The 17454-nt window shown below is 39.8% G+C and overlaps 3 protein-coding genes across 25 annotated transcripts in view; all 3 read left to right on the top strand.

Moving 5' to 3' along the window:
* ICA1L (islet cell autoantigen 1 like) overlaps positions 1-12932 on the top strand; it is a 68707-nt gene extending 55775 nt beyond the window's left edge. For 22 of the 23 annotated variants that reach the window (XM_034954830.3, XM_055108989.1, XM_034954826.2 and 19 more), the window contains 3 exons: positions 144-401; positions 2908-2997; positions 9256-12932. In XM_034954830.3, coding sequence (XP_034810721.1) covers positions 144-401; positions 2908-2997; positions 9256-9371 — 464 coding nt within the window. In that variant the 3' untranslated portion in view covers positions 9372-12932. Of the gene's footprint in view, positions 1-143; positions 402-2907; positions 2998-6566; positions 9220-9255 lie in introns of those variants that run through there. The other variant, XM_055108992.2, reaches the window with a different exon arrangement.
* An 823-nt stretch (positions 12933-13755) lies between these two features.
* LOC100985449 (protein preY, mitochondrial-like) lies at positions 13756-14830 on the top strand. Its single transcript, XM_034953883.3, has 2 exons — positions 13756-13792; positions 14508-14830. Exons 1-2 carry the CDS (start codon positions 13756-13758, stop codon positions 14828-14830), a joined length of 360 nt encoding a protein of 119 aa, XP_034809774.2.
* A 132-nt stretch (positions 14831-14962) lies between these two features.
* LOC106634527 (phosphatidylinositol N-acetylglucosaminyltransferase subunit Y-like) lies at positions 14963-15178 on the top strand. The gene has a single exon (XM_055108993.2). The coding sequence runs from the start codon at positions 14963-14965 to the stop codon at positions 15176-15178; it is 216 nt and encodes a 71-aa protein (XP_054964968.1).
* The last annotated feature ends 2276 nt before the right edge of the window (positions 15179-17454 follow it).

Raw genomic sequence — 17454 nt, 5'->3', positions numbered from 1 at the left:
TAAACTTCCAGTCACTTTAGTTGTTTGTTTAAAATTATGTTAATACAGTATGAAAACAATGAAACAAATTTGATTTATCCTATGGTCTTACTCTCATTTCCTAAAATCAAAAAAGCCTTTCTGTTTTTATTTACACTCAATAGTTGCAAAAGATCTACCTGTAGATTCATTGGAAGGAGAAGATTTTGAGAAGGAATTCTCATTTCTGAACAACCTCCTAAGTTCTGGTTCTTCAAGTACTAGTGAATTTACCCAAGAATGCCAGACTGCCTTTGGGAGCCCCAGTGCCAGTCTCACATCCCAGGAGCCTTCCATGGGGTCTGAGCCCCTCGCTCATTCTTCTCGATTCCTTCCTTCACAACTCTTTGACCTTGGCTTTCATGTGGCTGGAGCATTCAACAGTAAGTGTCTATGAAACATTTGGACATATGTGCTTTACTTTATCTTTGTGAAGCAAAATGGTGTGCTTATTGATGCTAGAACCAACAAGCAGATTGATTTTAACGTCAGCACTACTAGATAAAATCTGCAGTCCACCAATCAACTGGAAAAATATTAGTCACCTCAGGAATCTGTCAACAAGACTGAAACAAGGGCTGTTTCCCTGCCCACCTTCACCAGACCCCATGTTTTCTTCACTGATTTTCCCAGGCATCTGGTTTAAAACACTTGACCTGCTAATTACTCCTACCTAGGGCAGTCAATACTGTTTCTTCCATCAAGCAAAACTTGCTGTGTTCAGAGTTGACAAGAGGAAAAAGAACAGCTCTGGAGGCTGGTTCCCTTTCTGGGCAAGGCAGCAGGAGAAGAGAGTCCACCATCCTGTGTCCAACCCTGCACCTTGGGGGTCACTTTGCTTCCCACATCCATATTGGTTACCAAATCCTGTCAGTTCTGTTTCTGAAACCTGTCTCAAATTTCCCACTCCTCTCTGCCTCAACACCAGAGCCATTTAGAGCATCATTTGGTTTCCTAGGTTACTGCAAGAGTTCCTCACAGGTCTCCAACCCCCAATTCATTCTCCACACTTCTGTGGAATTCTCTCTTCAAGCAGCACATTCTGATGTTAGCACCTGGCTTACATTTTATAAAATGAAACACCATGGTTTCCAGGGATAAAACCTGCCTATGTCGCATTTCCACCCATATCTCCTATCTCCTACTGAAGTGAAGGAAGAATACTTGCGGTTTTCTATAATCACACTGAGTGCTCCACAGCCCTCTGATGCATCTGTCTGTGCTTGTGTTGCTTCTTCTGCTTCTGATGTTCAGTAATGGAGCTTGGACGTGGGCCTGAGTATTAGATCCCAATCCAGTGTTTTCTCCATGATTGTCAGTCCTTGAAGTCCTCCTCAGTACTGCCAAATGGAAATGGTTTCTCCCTCCTCCCGTGGTGCTTTGCTTTATCTATTTTCATGGTTCTAATCCTACTTTATCTTGCTTTATATTCCAGTCTCTCACATCCTAGATTTTAACCCCTGGACGGGGGGACCCCTCACGGCACTTCACAGTGTCTTAATGCATTGTACTTTGTATTAAATACTGAGGTACACGCTCTATCTACAAGCATCCCAAGGGCATGATATGTGGAGTGAGTCATCTTTGTACTTTCTATGACAGCAGCATGTTGTTAGCTCAATTAATAAACTAAATGTTAAATAATCACTCAGTAAGAATTGAATAGAATAAAAGTAAGAATAGACAATATTATTTGATAAAGAGGCACTCTATCTGGGATAATTCAGATGTTTTTGCTACAGTAACATCTTTAAAAATATTTATTCTTGTGTGGCATACCAATGGCTCAGTAGCTATAAAGATTTACAAACTGATTTCATTCTCCACTATCAACTCCTCCCTCTTCCTCCATAACTTGCCACGTCTCTAGCAGCACTGAACTTTTAGTTTCTGGCAATGCAATTATCAACAATATTTTTTCACTACTCAAGATATGTGCTCTGATCCCTACCTGTAGGCAGACAGGATATTCCCATTTAATAGCTGAACAGTTGAAAACCACAGTATTTGAGTAACTTGCTCAAGGTCATCAGACAGTTTAAATAGTTAAGACGGGACCAAAATCTGCCCCTGCCTCTTTGTGCAGAACTCGACTTTATCAGTCTTTCCTTTATATTTACTTTTCTCTCTCCTGTGGTACAGACCAGGAAAGGGAGCTTCCCTGGGAATTAAAAGATCTGTGTTTGAGGAACCCTATCTACATTGGGCCTCAGATCTTTTCTATACAAGGAAGGGATTAGGCAGGATAATCTAAATTCCTTTCTAGTGCTGTGCCTTAATCATAGCATAAATGGTTTTTCATGTTGTAGCAAACATTTCTCCACATTCCCATAGAGTATTCATAATGACATTTTAATTACAAAGTACTGTCATTTTATACAACATAATCTACCTGATTCCTTCCTTATTGTTTCTACTTGTTCATTATTACAGATAATGCTGCAAAAAAAAAAAATCATGCATGTACTTCTTCCTTCAAGCTAAATTATTTCCTTAAGAAAAATTGCTAGGAATGGGATCACTGAGTCCAAGGGTATGAGCATATTTATAGGTTTCAGCATTCCAATTATCAGGCCTGTTCCTTCCCTTCTTGACTCTTTAGAACTTCTTCCTATACCTTTTGCATTTCAATTATTTTTTAAACATCCCACATATTTATTTCAAAACCACTTTGAAAAATGTAAGGAAGTCGGATCCAACTCTATCTGAAACTAAGATGATTAAAATATATGACTATAGATAAATTTTCAGTATTTTATACCTCTTATACTATAGAATCTTACCCAGATACAAAGACTGGAGGACTTAGATATTTTTACCTTTTCTTGTTTTTCTGATGCTGCTTCCTATTTGATTAACAATGGACAATTTTTACTTCTTTTATCCCAGACTGGGTCTCCCAAGAGGAATCAGAGCTTTGTCTTTCACACACTGATAACCAGCCAGTGCCTTCACAGAGTCCAAAGAAATTAACAAGATGTAAGTTATTTATTTAAATATTCTTTATCATTGCTTTAAGAATCAGTTGAATTCCGATAAATTTAGAAAAGGATCACTTTATATTGTTTTCACCTCATTGTCCTGAAAAAGTTTAATAATGAGTTATTAAAATGAAAGCTATACTGCTTATCCCTCAATGTGGAAAGCATTGAATAGAAATTGAGCTTGGGGCCAAACATGGTGGCTCATGCCTGTAATCCTGGACTTTGGGAGGGCTAGGCAGGCGGACTGCCCAAGGTTAGGAGTTGGAGACCAGCCTGGGCAACATGGTGAAACCCCAACTCTACTAAAATACAACAACAAAAAAATTAGCCAAGCATGGTGGCGGGCACCTGTAGTCCCAGCTAATCGGGAGGCTGAGGCAGAATTGTTCTAACCCGGGAGGCAGAGGTTGCAGTGAGCCAAGATTGTGCCACTGCACTCACTCCAGCCTGGGCAACAGAGCAAGACTGTCTCCAAAAGAAAAGAAAGAAAGAAACTGTGAGCTTGACAAAGTGTACTACATTTTGTACTGTAATCTTTTATAGTTTGTGTTAAGGTTTGTTGGTAATGGATGTAAAATTAGGGATACAAGATGCTTTCTGATTACAGGATGCCTATTGACAAAGAATGCATTCAAGCACTTAAGTTGGTTACCATATTAACCTTTTTCTTTTCTTTTTTTTTTTTTTTTTAATTGAGACAGAGTCTCGCTGTCACCCAGGCTGGAGTGCAATGGTACAATCTCGGCTCACTGCAACCTCCGCCTCCTGGGTCCAAGCGATTCTGCCTCAGCCTCCCAGATAGCTGGTACTATAGGCACATGCCACAATGCCCAGCTAATTTTTTGTATTTTTAGTAGAGACAGGGTTTCACTATGCTACCCAGGATGGTCTCGATCTCCTGACCTCATGATCCGCCCGCCTCAGGCTCCCAAACTGCTAGGATTACAGGCATGAGCCACCATGCCCAGCCCATATTAACCATTTTTAAGAGTACAGTTCGGTAATATTAAGCATGTTCATACTGCTGTGAAACAGATCTTCAGAACTTTTTTATCTTGTAAATCTGAAACTTTATACCCGTTAAACAACCCCTTCTCCTAAGTCCCTGGTAACCACCATTCTGCTTTCTCTGAGTCTGATTACTTTAGATACCTCATACAACTGAAATAATGCAGTATTTGGCTTTTTTGTGACTGGCTTATTTCATTTTGCATAATGTCCTCAAGGTTCATCCTGTAGCAAGTGACTGGATTTCCTTCCTTTATAAGGCTGAATAATACTCTATTTGATAGACACAACACAACTGGTTATCTGTTGATCCATGGATCACATTTTTTAAACAGCTTACTGAGATATAATTCATTCCCTTCACTGGTCAATACTCTGCTGTAAACAAGAGACCTCTCTTATCCTCAACTCATTTATTTATTATCAATATAGATTCATATGTTTTCTTTTGTTGTTGTTTTTTTGGAGACAGAGTCGCCCAGGCTGGAGTGCAATGGTGCCATGTTGGCTCACTGCAACCTCCGCCTCCCAGGTTCAAGTGATTCTCCTGCCTCAGCCTCCTAAAGTAGCTGGGTCTACAGACATGTACCACCACGCCTGGCCAATTTTTGTGTAGAGATGGGGTTTCACCATGCTGGCCAGGCTGGTCTTGAACTCCTGACCTCAAGTGATCCACCTGCCTCGGCCTCCCAAAGTGCTGGGGTTACAGGTGTGGGTCACTGGACCTGGCCTGATTCCTATGTTTTCAGTGGTTTATAATCACCACTGAACTTATTGATTCTGGTGCTCACATTGTTCCTGTGTTGGCCAGTGGGAGCCCTTTCAGGCTGACTTCTGAATCCTTGTGATATCAGTATCTTTAAATTTTGAAATAATTTCAGACTTATAGAAAGACTACAGAAGTTAATACAAAATACTACTATACATTCTTCACTTAGGTTTCCAAAATGTTACCATGTTTGCTTTACACTCATTCTCTTTCTTCCCCACCCCCCCATCATATACATATAAATTTCTTCTGAACTGAAATAAATAGTTTAAGTAGCAGACATGATGCCTCTCTGCCACTAAATATTCATTGTCTATTTCCTAAAAACAAGGACATTCTTTTACATAATTACAGTACAAGTCAAAATCAGGAAATTAACATTGCCATAGGACCATTATCTACTGTAGATCTTATTCAGAGTTTGTCAATTATCCCACTAATGTCTCAACTTCATTTTAGTTTTTCATAGTCTAGGATCCAATCCAGGATCACACATTGCATTTAGTAAAGTCTCTTTAGTCTTTTAATCTGGAACAGTTCCTCAATCTTTGTGTCTCATGACCTTGACATTTTTGCAGTGTACAGGTCATTTATTTTGAATATTCCTTGAATTTGGGTTTAGCTAATGTTTTTTCATAATTAGACCCAGGTTATGCATTTTGGCAGGACTACCAGTGCAGGAATGGTGTTGTGCCTTAGTAAATCCTATCAGGGGGTGCATGATGTCTATTTTGTTTCACTTCTGGTGATGTTAAACCTGATCACTTGGTTATGGTGGTATCTGTCACGTTTCTCCATTACAAAGTGACTGCTGTATTTTTCCCTTTGTAATTCGTAAGTATCTTGTGGGAAGTGTTTTGAAATACTGCAAATGGTTTGTTTCTACTGAAGTTTTGCCCACTAATTTAGCATTCACTGATAATTCTTCCATGAAATATTTATTACTGTAGTTGTTGCCAAACGGTGATTTTCTATTTCCTCATTCCCTCTCTATTTACAAGTTAGTGTTCTATTGAATGGGAAAGCTTTCCCTTTTTCCCTACTTATTTACTTATTCATTGATATCAGTGTGGACTCCTGGAATCTATTTTACTCTTCCCAGTACTTTGAGGTCAGCCAGTAGGGGAAACCCTCAATTCCAAGCAAATCACAGATTTCACACTGGCAGGTTCAGAATACAGCCATCCCTCAGGGATTCAGAGTACTTATAGTTATACTTTTCTTTTTAAAAACCAGCTAAAACAAGTTGTGCTTAATCATTTAAAACAGACACTATAAAGTAAATAAATTTCAGAAACAAACACAAAAAAGCAAAGGCACTATTTACCTCTAATTCTTGAGGCTGATTTTCGAGGAAAAATTTAGGGGGAAAAAAAAAACTTCTCACCAAGAAGGTACAACAAAACTAAACTTAAGAATTTAACAGTCTGGGTGCGGTGGCTCACGCCTCTAATCCCAGCACTTTGGGAGGCCAAGGTGGGCAGATCACGAGGTCAGGAGTTCGAGACCAGCCTGGCCAACATGGTGAAACCCCGTCTCTACTAAAAATACAAAAATTAGCTGAGCGTGATGGCACACGCCTGTAGTCCCAGCTACTTGGGAGGCTGAGGCAAGGAGAATCACTTGAACCTGGGAGGTAGAGGTTGCAGTGAGCTGAGATCATACCATTGCCCTCCAGCCTGGGTGACAGAGCAAGACTCCATCTCAAAAAAAAAACAAAAACAAAACAACAACAAAAAAATTAATAAAATTGATGTTTTGTTTTTGTTTTTGTTTTTTTGAGACAGAGTTGTGCTCTCTCACCAAGGCTGGAGTGCAGTGGCATGATCTTGGCTCAGTGTAACCTCCGCCTCCCGGGTTCAAGCAATTCTCCTGTCTCAGCCTCCTGAGTAGCTGCGATTACAGGCACGCCACGAAACCTGGCTAATTTTTGTATTTTTTGGTAGGGACGGGTTTTCACCATGTTGTCCAGGCTGGTCTCAAATTCCTGACCTCAAGTGATCCACCTGCCTTGGCCTCCTAAAGTGCTGGGATTACAGGCGTGAACCACCATGTCCGGCCATAAAATTGAAAATTTTAACAACTTTAAAATTCGTTCATTAAGAGCCTCACTTCATTAGTCATTAAGGAAGTACAAATTAAAAGCAAAATGGAATTCAAGACCTACCTATTACAATGGCTAAAATGAAACAGAAAAGAAAATCCCTAATTGTGACAAGGATGTTAAATAACTAGAATCTCAAAAACTGCGTGTAGGAGTGTAAATTGGTAATACCACTTGGAAAACTGGCAGTTTCTACTAAAATTTAACATACATATGCCCTGTGACCAAGCAATTCCACTCCTAAGTACATACCTAACAGAAACGCATCTATCCATTGACTAAAATATATGCTAATGAGCGTCACTGTGATACTGTTAATAACACACCAGAATGGGATTTACCCTGGCATTCCCTGGGGTTGGGGGTGTGTGAATAGTGACTGGAAGAGTGTCAGGGTATCAGGCATGAGGGGAGCTTCAGAGGAGGAATCATTTTTTTTTTTTTTTTTTGAGACAGGGTCACACTCTGTCACCCAGGCTGGAGTGCAGTGGTGCAATCTTGGCTCACTGCAACCTCTGCCTCCTGGATTCAAGCAATTCTCATGCCTCAGCCTTCCAAGTAGCTGGGATTACAGGTGTGCGCCACCACGCCGTGCTAATTTTTTTTTTTTAAGTAGAGACAGGGGTTTCACCATGTTGGCCAGGCTCGTCTCGAACTCCTGACCTCAGGTGATCTGCACACCTCAGCCTCCCAAAGTGCTTGAATTACAGGCGTGAGCCACCATACCCAGCCATGTTCTACTTCTTGATTCCGATATTGTTGATGAGTGTATTTACTTTATGAACATTATGTTTAATTTGGGCTTTTTCTCTCTATATAGAATTCATTTTCTGCTTGTTATCCTATAAGAATCTCTGGAGGCAGTAATAGTGTACACAAGGAGAGCCTCTATAAAAGATGTAACGGACAGACCTTTATTTCCCATTGTGACTAATGAATATAAAACCGTCTTACATTTGCATAATGCTGTACAATATTTACATACTTTTCAGGACTCTTCAACAGCTGCATGAAGGAGGTCAGGTATTATCTTAGTGACACCTATTCTTCTGGCATAATGACTAATAGTGCCCCTATTTAGTCTCATGTATCCTGATATCATGATAAATCATATGGTTACTACTTTACAGATGAGGAGACAAGAGCCCCTGAGGTTAAATGACTTGCCCAGTATTACTCATTAGTAGGTGTTACACCCAGGACTCAAAGCCAGATTTTGTGTGGTTATCACTGATACTACTTCAGGGTACTCAGAAACAGAACTGGACACACAGAGTGAAGCCTTTCACTCTGCCCTGATCCTTGGGCTCTGGATCCCTATACCCCAAACCCCAGCCCTCTGGTCTGTGGTGAGTGTTACCGTGATGTGAAAGAGGATTGCCTTGGGACTGCCTTCTACCCTCCACACTGTGACTCTGGTTTCATGTCCAGTTCTTAGACTGTCCTCTGGGTCTCAACCCTGCCTTCTGGACTCCTTGGCTTTCAAGGGCCTAGACTTCTGAGATGACCCACTGTCTGTGCCACTGTGCATTCTTTATTAGTCCCAACCCTCAGCCCAAATATACACTCTTGAATATCTGCCACAGTGCAACTTGTAGAATCTTGAGAAATAAAATTTTCCAGTCTCCATAAGGAGATGTGAGGGAGCTGATGAACAAGAAGTTGTACCTGAGATAAAATGCATACTGTAAAATGCACATCAAAAAGTTTTAAAGTGCACATGGAAAAGACATAACAACTGTAAACCAAAATGACAATGTTGGGTGTGCTAATGTGGTAGGATTAGGGGGAGTTTTTTTCCTTATGTCTAATATTTTTGTAATACCACTTTTATAATAAACATAAATCAACTTGAAGCAGTGTTTACAAATGTCATTTCTTACTTGATATGAACAAGTTTACTTTTAAACCTTATCTGAGAGTCTTTCTTCTATAAGTGATCTTAAATGTTCTATGGAGACCACAGTATTGCTTGCCTTTTCACTTTTAACTCAATTCCTTTCTCAGAGCAGCATACAATTATTTAAATATAGGCACCTCATCAAAGCACAAGTTATCTGCATTTGCCTTTCAAAATTATCTTAAACCAGGAGCAGTGGTTCAGGCCTATAATCCTAGTGTTCTCAGAGGCTGAGGTGGGAGAATCACTTGAGCCCAGGAGTTCCAGACCAGCCTGGGCAACATAGGGAAACCCCAGTCTCTACCAAAAAAAAAAAAAAAATCTTAAAGGGACTATAGTTGATAGATTATTGTCAGTTATCTTAATTTTTTCTTAATCCAAAAGAAGCACCTACTTCAAAATCATAAATATGGTACAAAAACATGATTTCAAAACTGAATCTCTTTAATGTATTTTTTTTCTTTTTTAATAGCCCCCAACAATGGCAACCAAGACATGTCAGCCTGGTTCAATCTGTTTGCAGACTTGGATCCACTTTCAAACCCAGATGCTATTGGACACTCAGATGATGAACTTCTTAATGCTTGACTGAAGTTATAATGTCACTTCAGTGGCCTTGAGACATGAATTTTGCAACGTATTTCCTTCGTGGAAAGGATTTAGATTGTAACCCGCACACAAAAGCACGGTGTTTGTGAATATAACACCTGTCAGCCAACTTTAGACAGATGGTAAAGACCACATTTGAATAAGTACACATCTTTCATATCTTGGATTTGCAGCTGTTGGTACTATGTGGAAAATATTAGAAACTTCTATGTGGAAGTTTCTAGAAACCACAGAGTCTGCGATATTTAGATACTGAAATTTATGTCAAAATAACGGCTAGGAATAATTCTGTCAATATGGAGTTGAGCTTATTTCTTTGGAAACCCTTTTAAGTTGCCTTGCTGGCTGTGAGAATTTTATATGTGGATAACAAAGATAGATAGATAGCATGTAAATTGGGTTGTGGTTTGGGGTCAGTTTTTAAATGAAATAGTAGCGAGGAGGATTTTCTGTTTTGGAAAACACCATTAGAACCAGACCAGCTTTGTTTTGGGTTAGAGAGAGAAAGATTTGAGAACTCAGTTTGCTTTAATGAAATCACAGAGAAACTTGGTACTTGTTTTTCTTCATTTGGAGGCTAAAATGTAATGTTTTTTCATTCATACAAAATAATGGACACTCCCTAATTCCATTATTAAATCTTGAAGGGGAAGTAGCAGGATAATTAATTTGCTAAGCCCATCCTCTGCAGAAACAGAAAAATCTATCTTCCCATCTCCTAAAACTCAGAATGCACAGTAATACTTAAGGCTTGTACAAGTGTCTTCAGACCCACTTTTTCATACACTTGCTATATAGTAGTATGCAGTATTTATATTATTCCTGAAAATAAATAAAATGAGGGGAGAATATTCCCTAAGCAACTGGCAATAGTATTCCTGAAATACCTAGAAATTTCTATCTGAATGAGGGAGACACTTACTTATGAACACTTTATCCTTACATATATTTGCATACTTATCTCATATTTTGTGACATAATTATTTAACCCAGAATACTTTCTGGCAGACATACAGAAAGCTCTGTGTGATCAATAAGGGAGTGTCTCATTTTTCTACTTCCCTCTTTCTGTGGGTGACATGATCTGAGGTTCTATTTGATTACTAAGCAAAATCTGTTACCCCTACAGGGTTTAGAACCTAAGTATTAGAGAGGAAGGCTATTTAATGGAAGTTAGTGTAAGCTGATAAAAACGTAGCTACTGTACACACACATCAATCACTCAATTTCCTGTCCTTTTAAATTGCCCACCCTTTAATTTTGAAGCAATTTCCCAAGTGTGTGTTTGTTTTATATTTGTCATCCAGTCCATTGCATTTCCATAAGAAGACATTTTGACTGGCTGGGTGTGGTGGCTCACGCCTGTAATCCCAGCACTTTGGGAGGCCGAGGCGGGCGGATCACGAGGTCAGGAGATCGAGACCATCCTGGCCAACATGGTGAAACCCCGTCTCTACTAAAAATACAAAAAATTAGCCAGGCGTGGTGGCACGTGCCTGTAGTCCCAGCTACTCCGGAGGCTGAGGCAGGAGAATGGCGTGAACCTGGGAGGCGGAGCTTGCAGTGAGCTGAGATGGCACCACTGCACTCCAGCCTGGGCAACAGAGCAAGACTCCGTCTCAAAAAAAAAAAAAAAAAAAAGACATTTTAACTAAGTTATTCACAGTAGCTTCCATGTGCTCTTAGTTCTATTCTAAACAGACTTATTTAGAAAAGGATTGCTTGTAATGTTTGTCATGGTACATAGAAAACACTGGACCAGAGTAGGTAAAATGCAGTCCATGTCCCATCCATAGCCATCTACAATAGTAACTGCCCACAGGCTCTCCAGAAAACTACTACAATGGCCAAGTACAGTATAGGCTGGAAAGACCTTATCTGAAGGTCAGAAACATTGACTCAGAAAAAAGGTATGAAGTCTTTCCATAAAATCTTTTCATATTACTCCTATTTCTTTTAGATTTTAATGAGCCATTACTTATCTCTTCAGAAGACTTAAGTCTTCCTTTATACTCAGTGAAATTTCCCAGAATGTAATACTGTCACTGTTCTGCCAAGTTCCAATCACCAAGATCATGATTACGAATCCCAATCTGAATTCTATACCCATGGTGACTCTGATGCTCTCAACTTTTGAGTGCCTCAAAAAATGCTAAAACTTTGGCTGGGCATGGTGGCTCACGCCTGTAATCCCAGCACTTTGGGAGGCCATGGCGGGTGGAACATTTGAGGGCATGAGTTCGAGACCAGCCTGGCCAACATGGTGAAACCCTGTCTCTACTAAAAATACAAAAATTAGCCAGGTGTGGAGGTACATGCCTGTAATCCCAGCTACTCAGGAGGCTGAGGCAGAAGAATTGCTTGAACCCAGGCGGCAGAGGTTGCAGTGAGTCGAGATTGCACCACTACACTCCAGCCTGGGCAACAGAGAGAGACTCTCTCAAAAAAAAAAAAAAAAAAAAAAAAAGCTAACTTTATGTCTTGAGAGTTTGTACCATTTTTCTTTGTAGTGGTCACCTTGCTAATGCATTAGTTCTGAGATATTTATCTCCCTCACATGTGTTCAAGGAAGTCCCTGTTATCGAATACAGATACTTTAACAAGCAGACAAAGCAGAAACCCAAAGTCCATACTAGGAACACCCTAAATTTTCCAAAAGCAAAAGTTCCCCCGAAATGGAGACATACAAGGGACTTTTATTATTCTGTTACTAGTTTCTATAACATTTCTTCTTTCAACAGAGTATGTTTCCCATTTAACCCAGAGCAACATTAACTTCCTTAGCAAGTCCAGTTCTAACTTCCAACAAGTCCAACCACTGTTTTTGAAGAGCATATCAGTAACTATATTAAGATGAAGGTAACCACATTCGTATTTTCTCAAGATTAGTTATTTGAAGCTCAGCAGTTTTTGTGGTCAGAAAGAAATTTTGCTCTATTAAACCAATACTGCTAATATAAAAAACCACCACACTGAAGAAACGAGGGAAAGGACGGGATAAGCACAGAACAGAGAATGACTGGTTGCTTTTTGTCTCAATCTAGATAATCCATTCAATAAGAAGTAAATTAATTATCCTTAACCAATGGTAGGCTGAGAACAACCCTCAAAATAGGTATTTTTTATGTTAAATGGGGAGAAATAGCTATACTTTATTTTATACTGGATAAAAATGTGTTTTAAGTCTAAAAAAACACCAGACGAGCTAAACTTTGCCTAGTGTGTCTACAACCATTTTTTAGGAGATGCAGGAATACCAGGGCATAATAAGATCAGATTGGTGTAATTTTGTATGTTTTTGAAATCCTTCATTAATTGTAGAACCTTGATATGATTAGAAACAAACTGTATTTCAACAAACAGGTTTCAGTATTTGCACACTGAAAAAGTGTTTTGTATTTTAACTATAAATATTTCACGTATCTGTATAGACCATCTAGAAATGTAGAGGTCTTACAGCATTAGAACGAAGGAAGTTTACATGTGCTCTATTTTTCTGAGCCTCTTTTAATAAAGATTGCAAGAAGGCATAAAACAAGAGTTTGTTTCCTAAAGTTTTTAGTACAATTATTGTTTTCCTATTCAAAAACTTGGGTTTTACCTCAAGATCATAGTATTAGGAAAGTACATTGAGTTGATACGGACATGGGAGAACGAAAATAAAACCAGGGCAATTAATATCCTAGTAAGGCCAGGCACGGTGGCTCACGCCTATATAAGAGCACTTTGGGAGGCCAAGGCAGGCAGATCACTTGAAGTTGGGAGTTTGAGACCACCCTGGCCAACATGGTGAAACCCCATCTCTATGAAAAATATAAAAATTAGCTGGGCATGGTGGCAGATGCCTGTAATCCCAGCTACTTGGGAGGCTGAGGCAGGAGAATTGCTTGAACCCGGGAGGTGGAGGTTGCAGTGAGCCGAGATCAGGCCATGCACTCCAGCCTGGGTGACAGAGTGAGACTCCGTCTCAAAAGAAAATCCTTGTGAGATGAATTCGTTCTTATTTCATATACAAGGGGACTATGTAAGATATGGGAAATAATATAATGTACTTTATTTATGTAAATACTTTCAGTAACAAAAACTATCAAATATCAAAAATCTGAGCCTAGACACAAACAATTAAATATAAGCCATAGTATGTAACCTGACTTACTGAAGGCAGGAATAAAAAGAAGAGAGCCAGAATTGATTCAGTTATTTTTGTCTTCCATAGTGTTGGCAGGGCCCTGCATTTCTCTACCTTGAGCAATGAAGCAGTCCCAGAATTTTGGAATATAGAAATTAGGAAGGAAAAACGAACTTTAAAATATTCAGTAGAACTGAAAGTAATGCATTTCATGCAACAGTAAAGTGCTTAAACATGGCAAAGAAAACTATGGGACAAGATAAGAAAAATGGTTGGTAAAGATGGGTCACATCCAGAAGCCCAACATAAGCTATTTTTCCATCTTTTTCTGTACCATTTAAAAGACTACTAAAGAGTTCAAAACAAACTGTCCTTGGCATTTAAAGTCAAAACATGGTTCTTCACTCAGTGGTGTAAGTTAACCACTCATTGGCCAAAGAGTAAATACAAAAAGGAGATGAAGTTCTGACTGGTGTTGTGGGTGAGATTTTGCAGTGTATGTTTTTACATTTGTAGTGTACGTTTTAAACTTCCGGTTTTCTTGCTGCCTCAACATCTCCACAAACAGGCTGTGAGCACCTGGCCCAGTGTGATATGGGTGGCCCCTGCCACAAGTTTCCCTTGCTACCTTGCCCATGACCTAGTAACATTTAAATGCACCAGTGAAATTCTCTTTTTCTTGTGTGCTTCTCCCTGACCCAAAGGCTCCTGCCCATGTCTTAGGCCTCTCCGCTCCCCACCTGCTTGGCTGAGCCCCCTCCCATGTGACCCCCTCTCAGCATGCAGTGACTGGTCTCTCTAGGACCTGTGAGTATATTACAACTTTTTTGCCTGTGTCTCTCCTGTGATATCTCTTGTGGCTAAACCTCACTGACCATAACCTAAAAAACACATACAAAAAACATGAAAGAAGAAGTTGTTTCTTGAGCTGGCCTGGACGAACGGGGAGCCAGGGGCTCGACCCTGGCTGTTGGAGGCGCAGTGAGGCCTGGTCTCCGGCTGCCAGACCACGCTGAGCGGAGCGCGCGGCAGGCTCGCCTCAGCGCTGCGGGGAACGCGCGCGCCGCCGTCCGCGGTCGCCCGTAGGTGCCTGCACGCGTCGGGGTCACGGCCTTTGGCCGACAGCAGCAAGAAGACTCAGGAGCCGCCCCGCGCCTTCGATCCGGCGCTGCTGGAGTTCCTGGTGTGCCCGCTCTCCAAGAAGCCGCTCAGATATGAAGCATCAACAAATGAATTGATTAATGAAGAGTTGAGAATACCTTATCCAATCATTGATGGGATTCCTAATATTATCATATTAGGCAGCTAGGATGACGCATCAAAGAAGCAAGAAGTGGAGCAGCGCTAGTTCATAATTTAAAAAAATAAAAAAAAAAACAGCCAACTCTTCTTAGTACCATATACCTTTTAAAACACAGTGGCAAGTAATAAGCGGAAGAGAATGTTTCTGTCTCTTTCTACGTTGACTGTTCTTATTCCACTGGTTTCTTTAGCAGGACTGTTCCACTCAGCCTCTGTAGAAGAAAACTTCCCACAGGGCGGCACTTGCACAGCTAGCCTTTGCTTTTACAGCCTGCTCTTGCCTATTACCATACCGGTGTATGTATTCTTCCACCTTTGGACCTGGATGGTTATTAAACTCTTCATGCATAACTGATGCAACTAGAGTCAATATGCTGTATATATTAATGATAGCTCTTGGGCATCTATCTCTGAAAGCTCAAATGGATGGAATTTAGTTTGTGGGAAAGAGGCTTTGCTTTGAGCATATCAGGCTTAGGACTGTGGAAGGCTTAAGTTGCAGATGCTTCTTTTATTGTACTCTTGTTCTGCCCGTGTTTTTTGAAGGCTCTGACATAACTGCTGTATCAGAAGAAACATTTTGACAGTGTCTTGTTGGAGATAAACATCCCTAATTGACATGTGATGACTACTTCTTATTCCATTCATCTAAGAGTCATTGAAATTTTGTTTTCTTTGTTTAGCTTCAAGGTCTTTGGTGGTCACATGTTAGGGATGACTGAAATAATTCCAAAGGAGTGATGTTGGAATAGTCCCTCTAAGGGAAAGAAATGCATTTGAACGAATGTGATATAAAACCACATAATCAAATAGAAATTTCATGTACTTACGAAAATTGAGTTTGTAAAATTACCTTCATTTCTTTGACATTAAATGCTTATATTAGCAATAAAGATGTTGACACTTTCTCATAAAAAATTAAAAAAAAAATAAAAAGTTGTTTCTTTTTTCCCATTTTAAAGTAATATCTTCTGAAAGAAAAAAATCAGCCATAGCACTACCATCTAGGAATAACCACTACTAACATATTTTTGGTTATTTTTTTGTAGTGCCTTCAAGCACACATTTGAATTGTGATCCGGATGATTTTACTGTCCCCTCTCTCTTAAATGGGCATGCCAAGTCACAGAGATTTAAAAACCAATTATAGGCCGGGTGAGGTGGCTCAAGCCTGTAATCCCAGCACTTTGAGGGCCGAGGCAGGCAGATTGCCTGAGGTCGACAGTTTGAGACCAGCCTGGCCAGCATGGTGCAACCCCGTCTCTACTAAAAATACAAAAATTAGTCGGGCCTGGTGGCAGGCGCCTGTAATCCCAGCTACTGGGGAGGCTGAGGCAGGAGAATTGCTTGCACCCAGGAGGTGAAGCTTGCAGTGAGCCGCGATTGCCCACTGCACTCCAGCCTGAGCAAAAAACCAACTATATAAGTCTTTCCCTCAAAAAAGCCAGGTGAATTAAAAACCCACCAGAAATGTGACTGAAGTTCGTTTTTGCCTCTCTAAAACATGTGCTCCCCAAATTAAAGAGTATTTCTTTTTATTTTCTGCAGCTATAGCAACATTAAAAACCAGAGAGTTTGAGAATGTGTCACTAACATCCTTGATCAGGAGCCGATAACTAACTAGCTCCTTTCTTTTGACCCTCTGAACTAAGCTGCCAGCAGCTGTAGCAATGAAGAGGATCACAAAGAACAAGGCAGTGTGGCCCAATGTCACATAATCTGCAATGACTCCAACATCTTTATTTTACCAGTGTCACTGGTGCAAGCAAAGTAGCAGTAAGACTACATGATTAACTCTGAATTCCAGAGTCAGACTTGGTTCAAAGCCAGTCTCTGACATTTCCCAGATGTGTGACCATGGAAAAGTCAACCTAATTCCAATTTTGTTATCTGTATGATAGTAAAAATAGCAGTACCTGGCTTCAAAGGGTTATTATAAAGATTAGGGTAAAAGTAATATGTAAAGTGTCCGATATTTGGTAAGCTATCAAGAGGCATTATCAATTTTTATTACAATTTCAGTTTATCTTTGACGATTTTAAACTTTACAAGCTAAAATGAATTTTATGAGAACACTTCCCATGACCAAAAACCACTGGCTCCCCTATGGAATGAATAAACTTACGTGACAAAATATGAAGGCAGATAAATGTTTGCTTACAGTTTCATATTTTCTAAGTGATAGCACTATTGTCAGCATTTCCTTAATCACACAAATAAAACAGGTTCACAAAGGTGACTTCTTGGCCCAAGATCCCATAAACATTACGCATCAGAGCCAGAACTAGCACCCAAACTGTGGCCCTAAATCTAGGACTTTCTGTTTCTCCTCTCAATTATCCCAATGATCTAAAAAATAATTACTTAAGATATAGAATTGAGACAAATGGTTATACTCCTGGTTTTTAACTATCAGAGCCTCCAAGATAGTCTTCTATAAAACAATGATTCAGCAGGACTAATCCACACTAGTGCATAAAATCAAAGTTAGAATATATGGAGATAAATTCTCAGTTTGAGGATGATGCAAAATGATGAAAGAGAATTCTGGTTTTTTTGGTTTGTTTTTATAAAACCTAGAAATTTTGGAGCTATGTAGTAAAGAGAAGTACAAACAATGTCTTCAAGACT

Source organism: Pan paniscus, chromosome 13, assembly GCF_029289425.2.
Source record: "Pan paniscus chromosome 13, NHGRI_mPanPan1-v2.0_pri, whole genome shotgun sequence".
Taxonomy (NCBI): domain Eukaryota; kingdom Metazoa; phylum Chordata; class Mammalia; order Primates; family Hominidae; genus Pan; species Pan paniscus.
The sequence above is the reverse complement of the archived record's forward strand: the minus strand, read 5'-3'. Positions and strand labels throughout refer to the sequence as shown.

Excerpts from the sequence above, each read along its gene's own strand:
- LOC100985449 (XM_034953883.3), top strand. The coding sequence starts at position 13,756 with ATGGCAAAGAAAACTATGGGACAAGATAAGAAAAATG. Across the intron at positions 13,793-14,507 it reads GGGACAAGATAAGAAAAATG|GCCTGGTCTCCGGCTGCCAG; the intron begins GTTGGTAAAGAT and ends AGGCGCAGTGAG.
- LOC106634527 (XM_055108993.2), top strand. The coding sequence starts at position 14,963 with ATGTTTCTGTCTCTTTCTACGTTGACTGTTCTTATTCCACTGGTTTCT.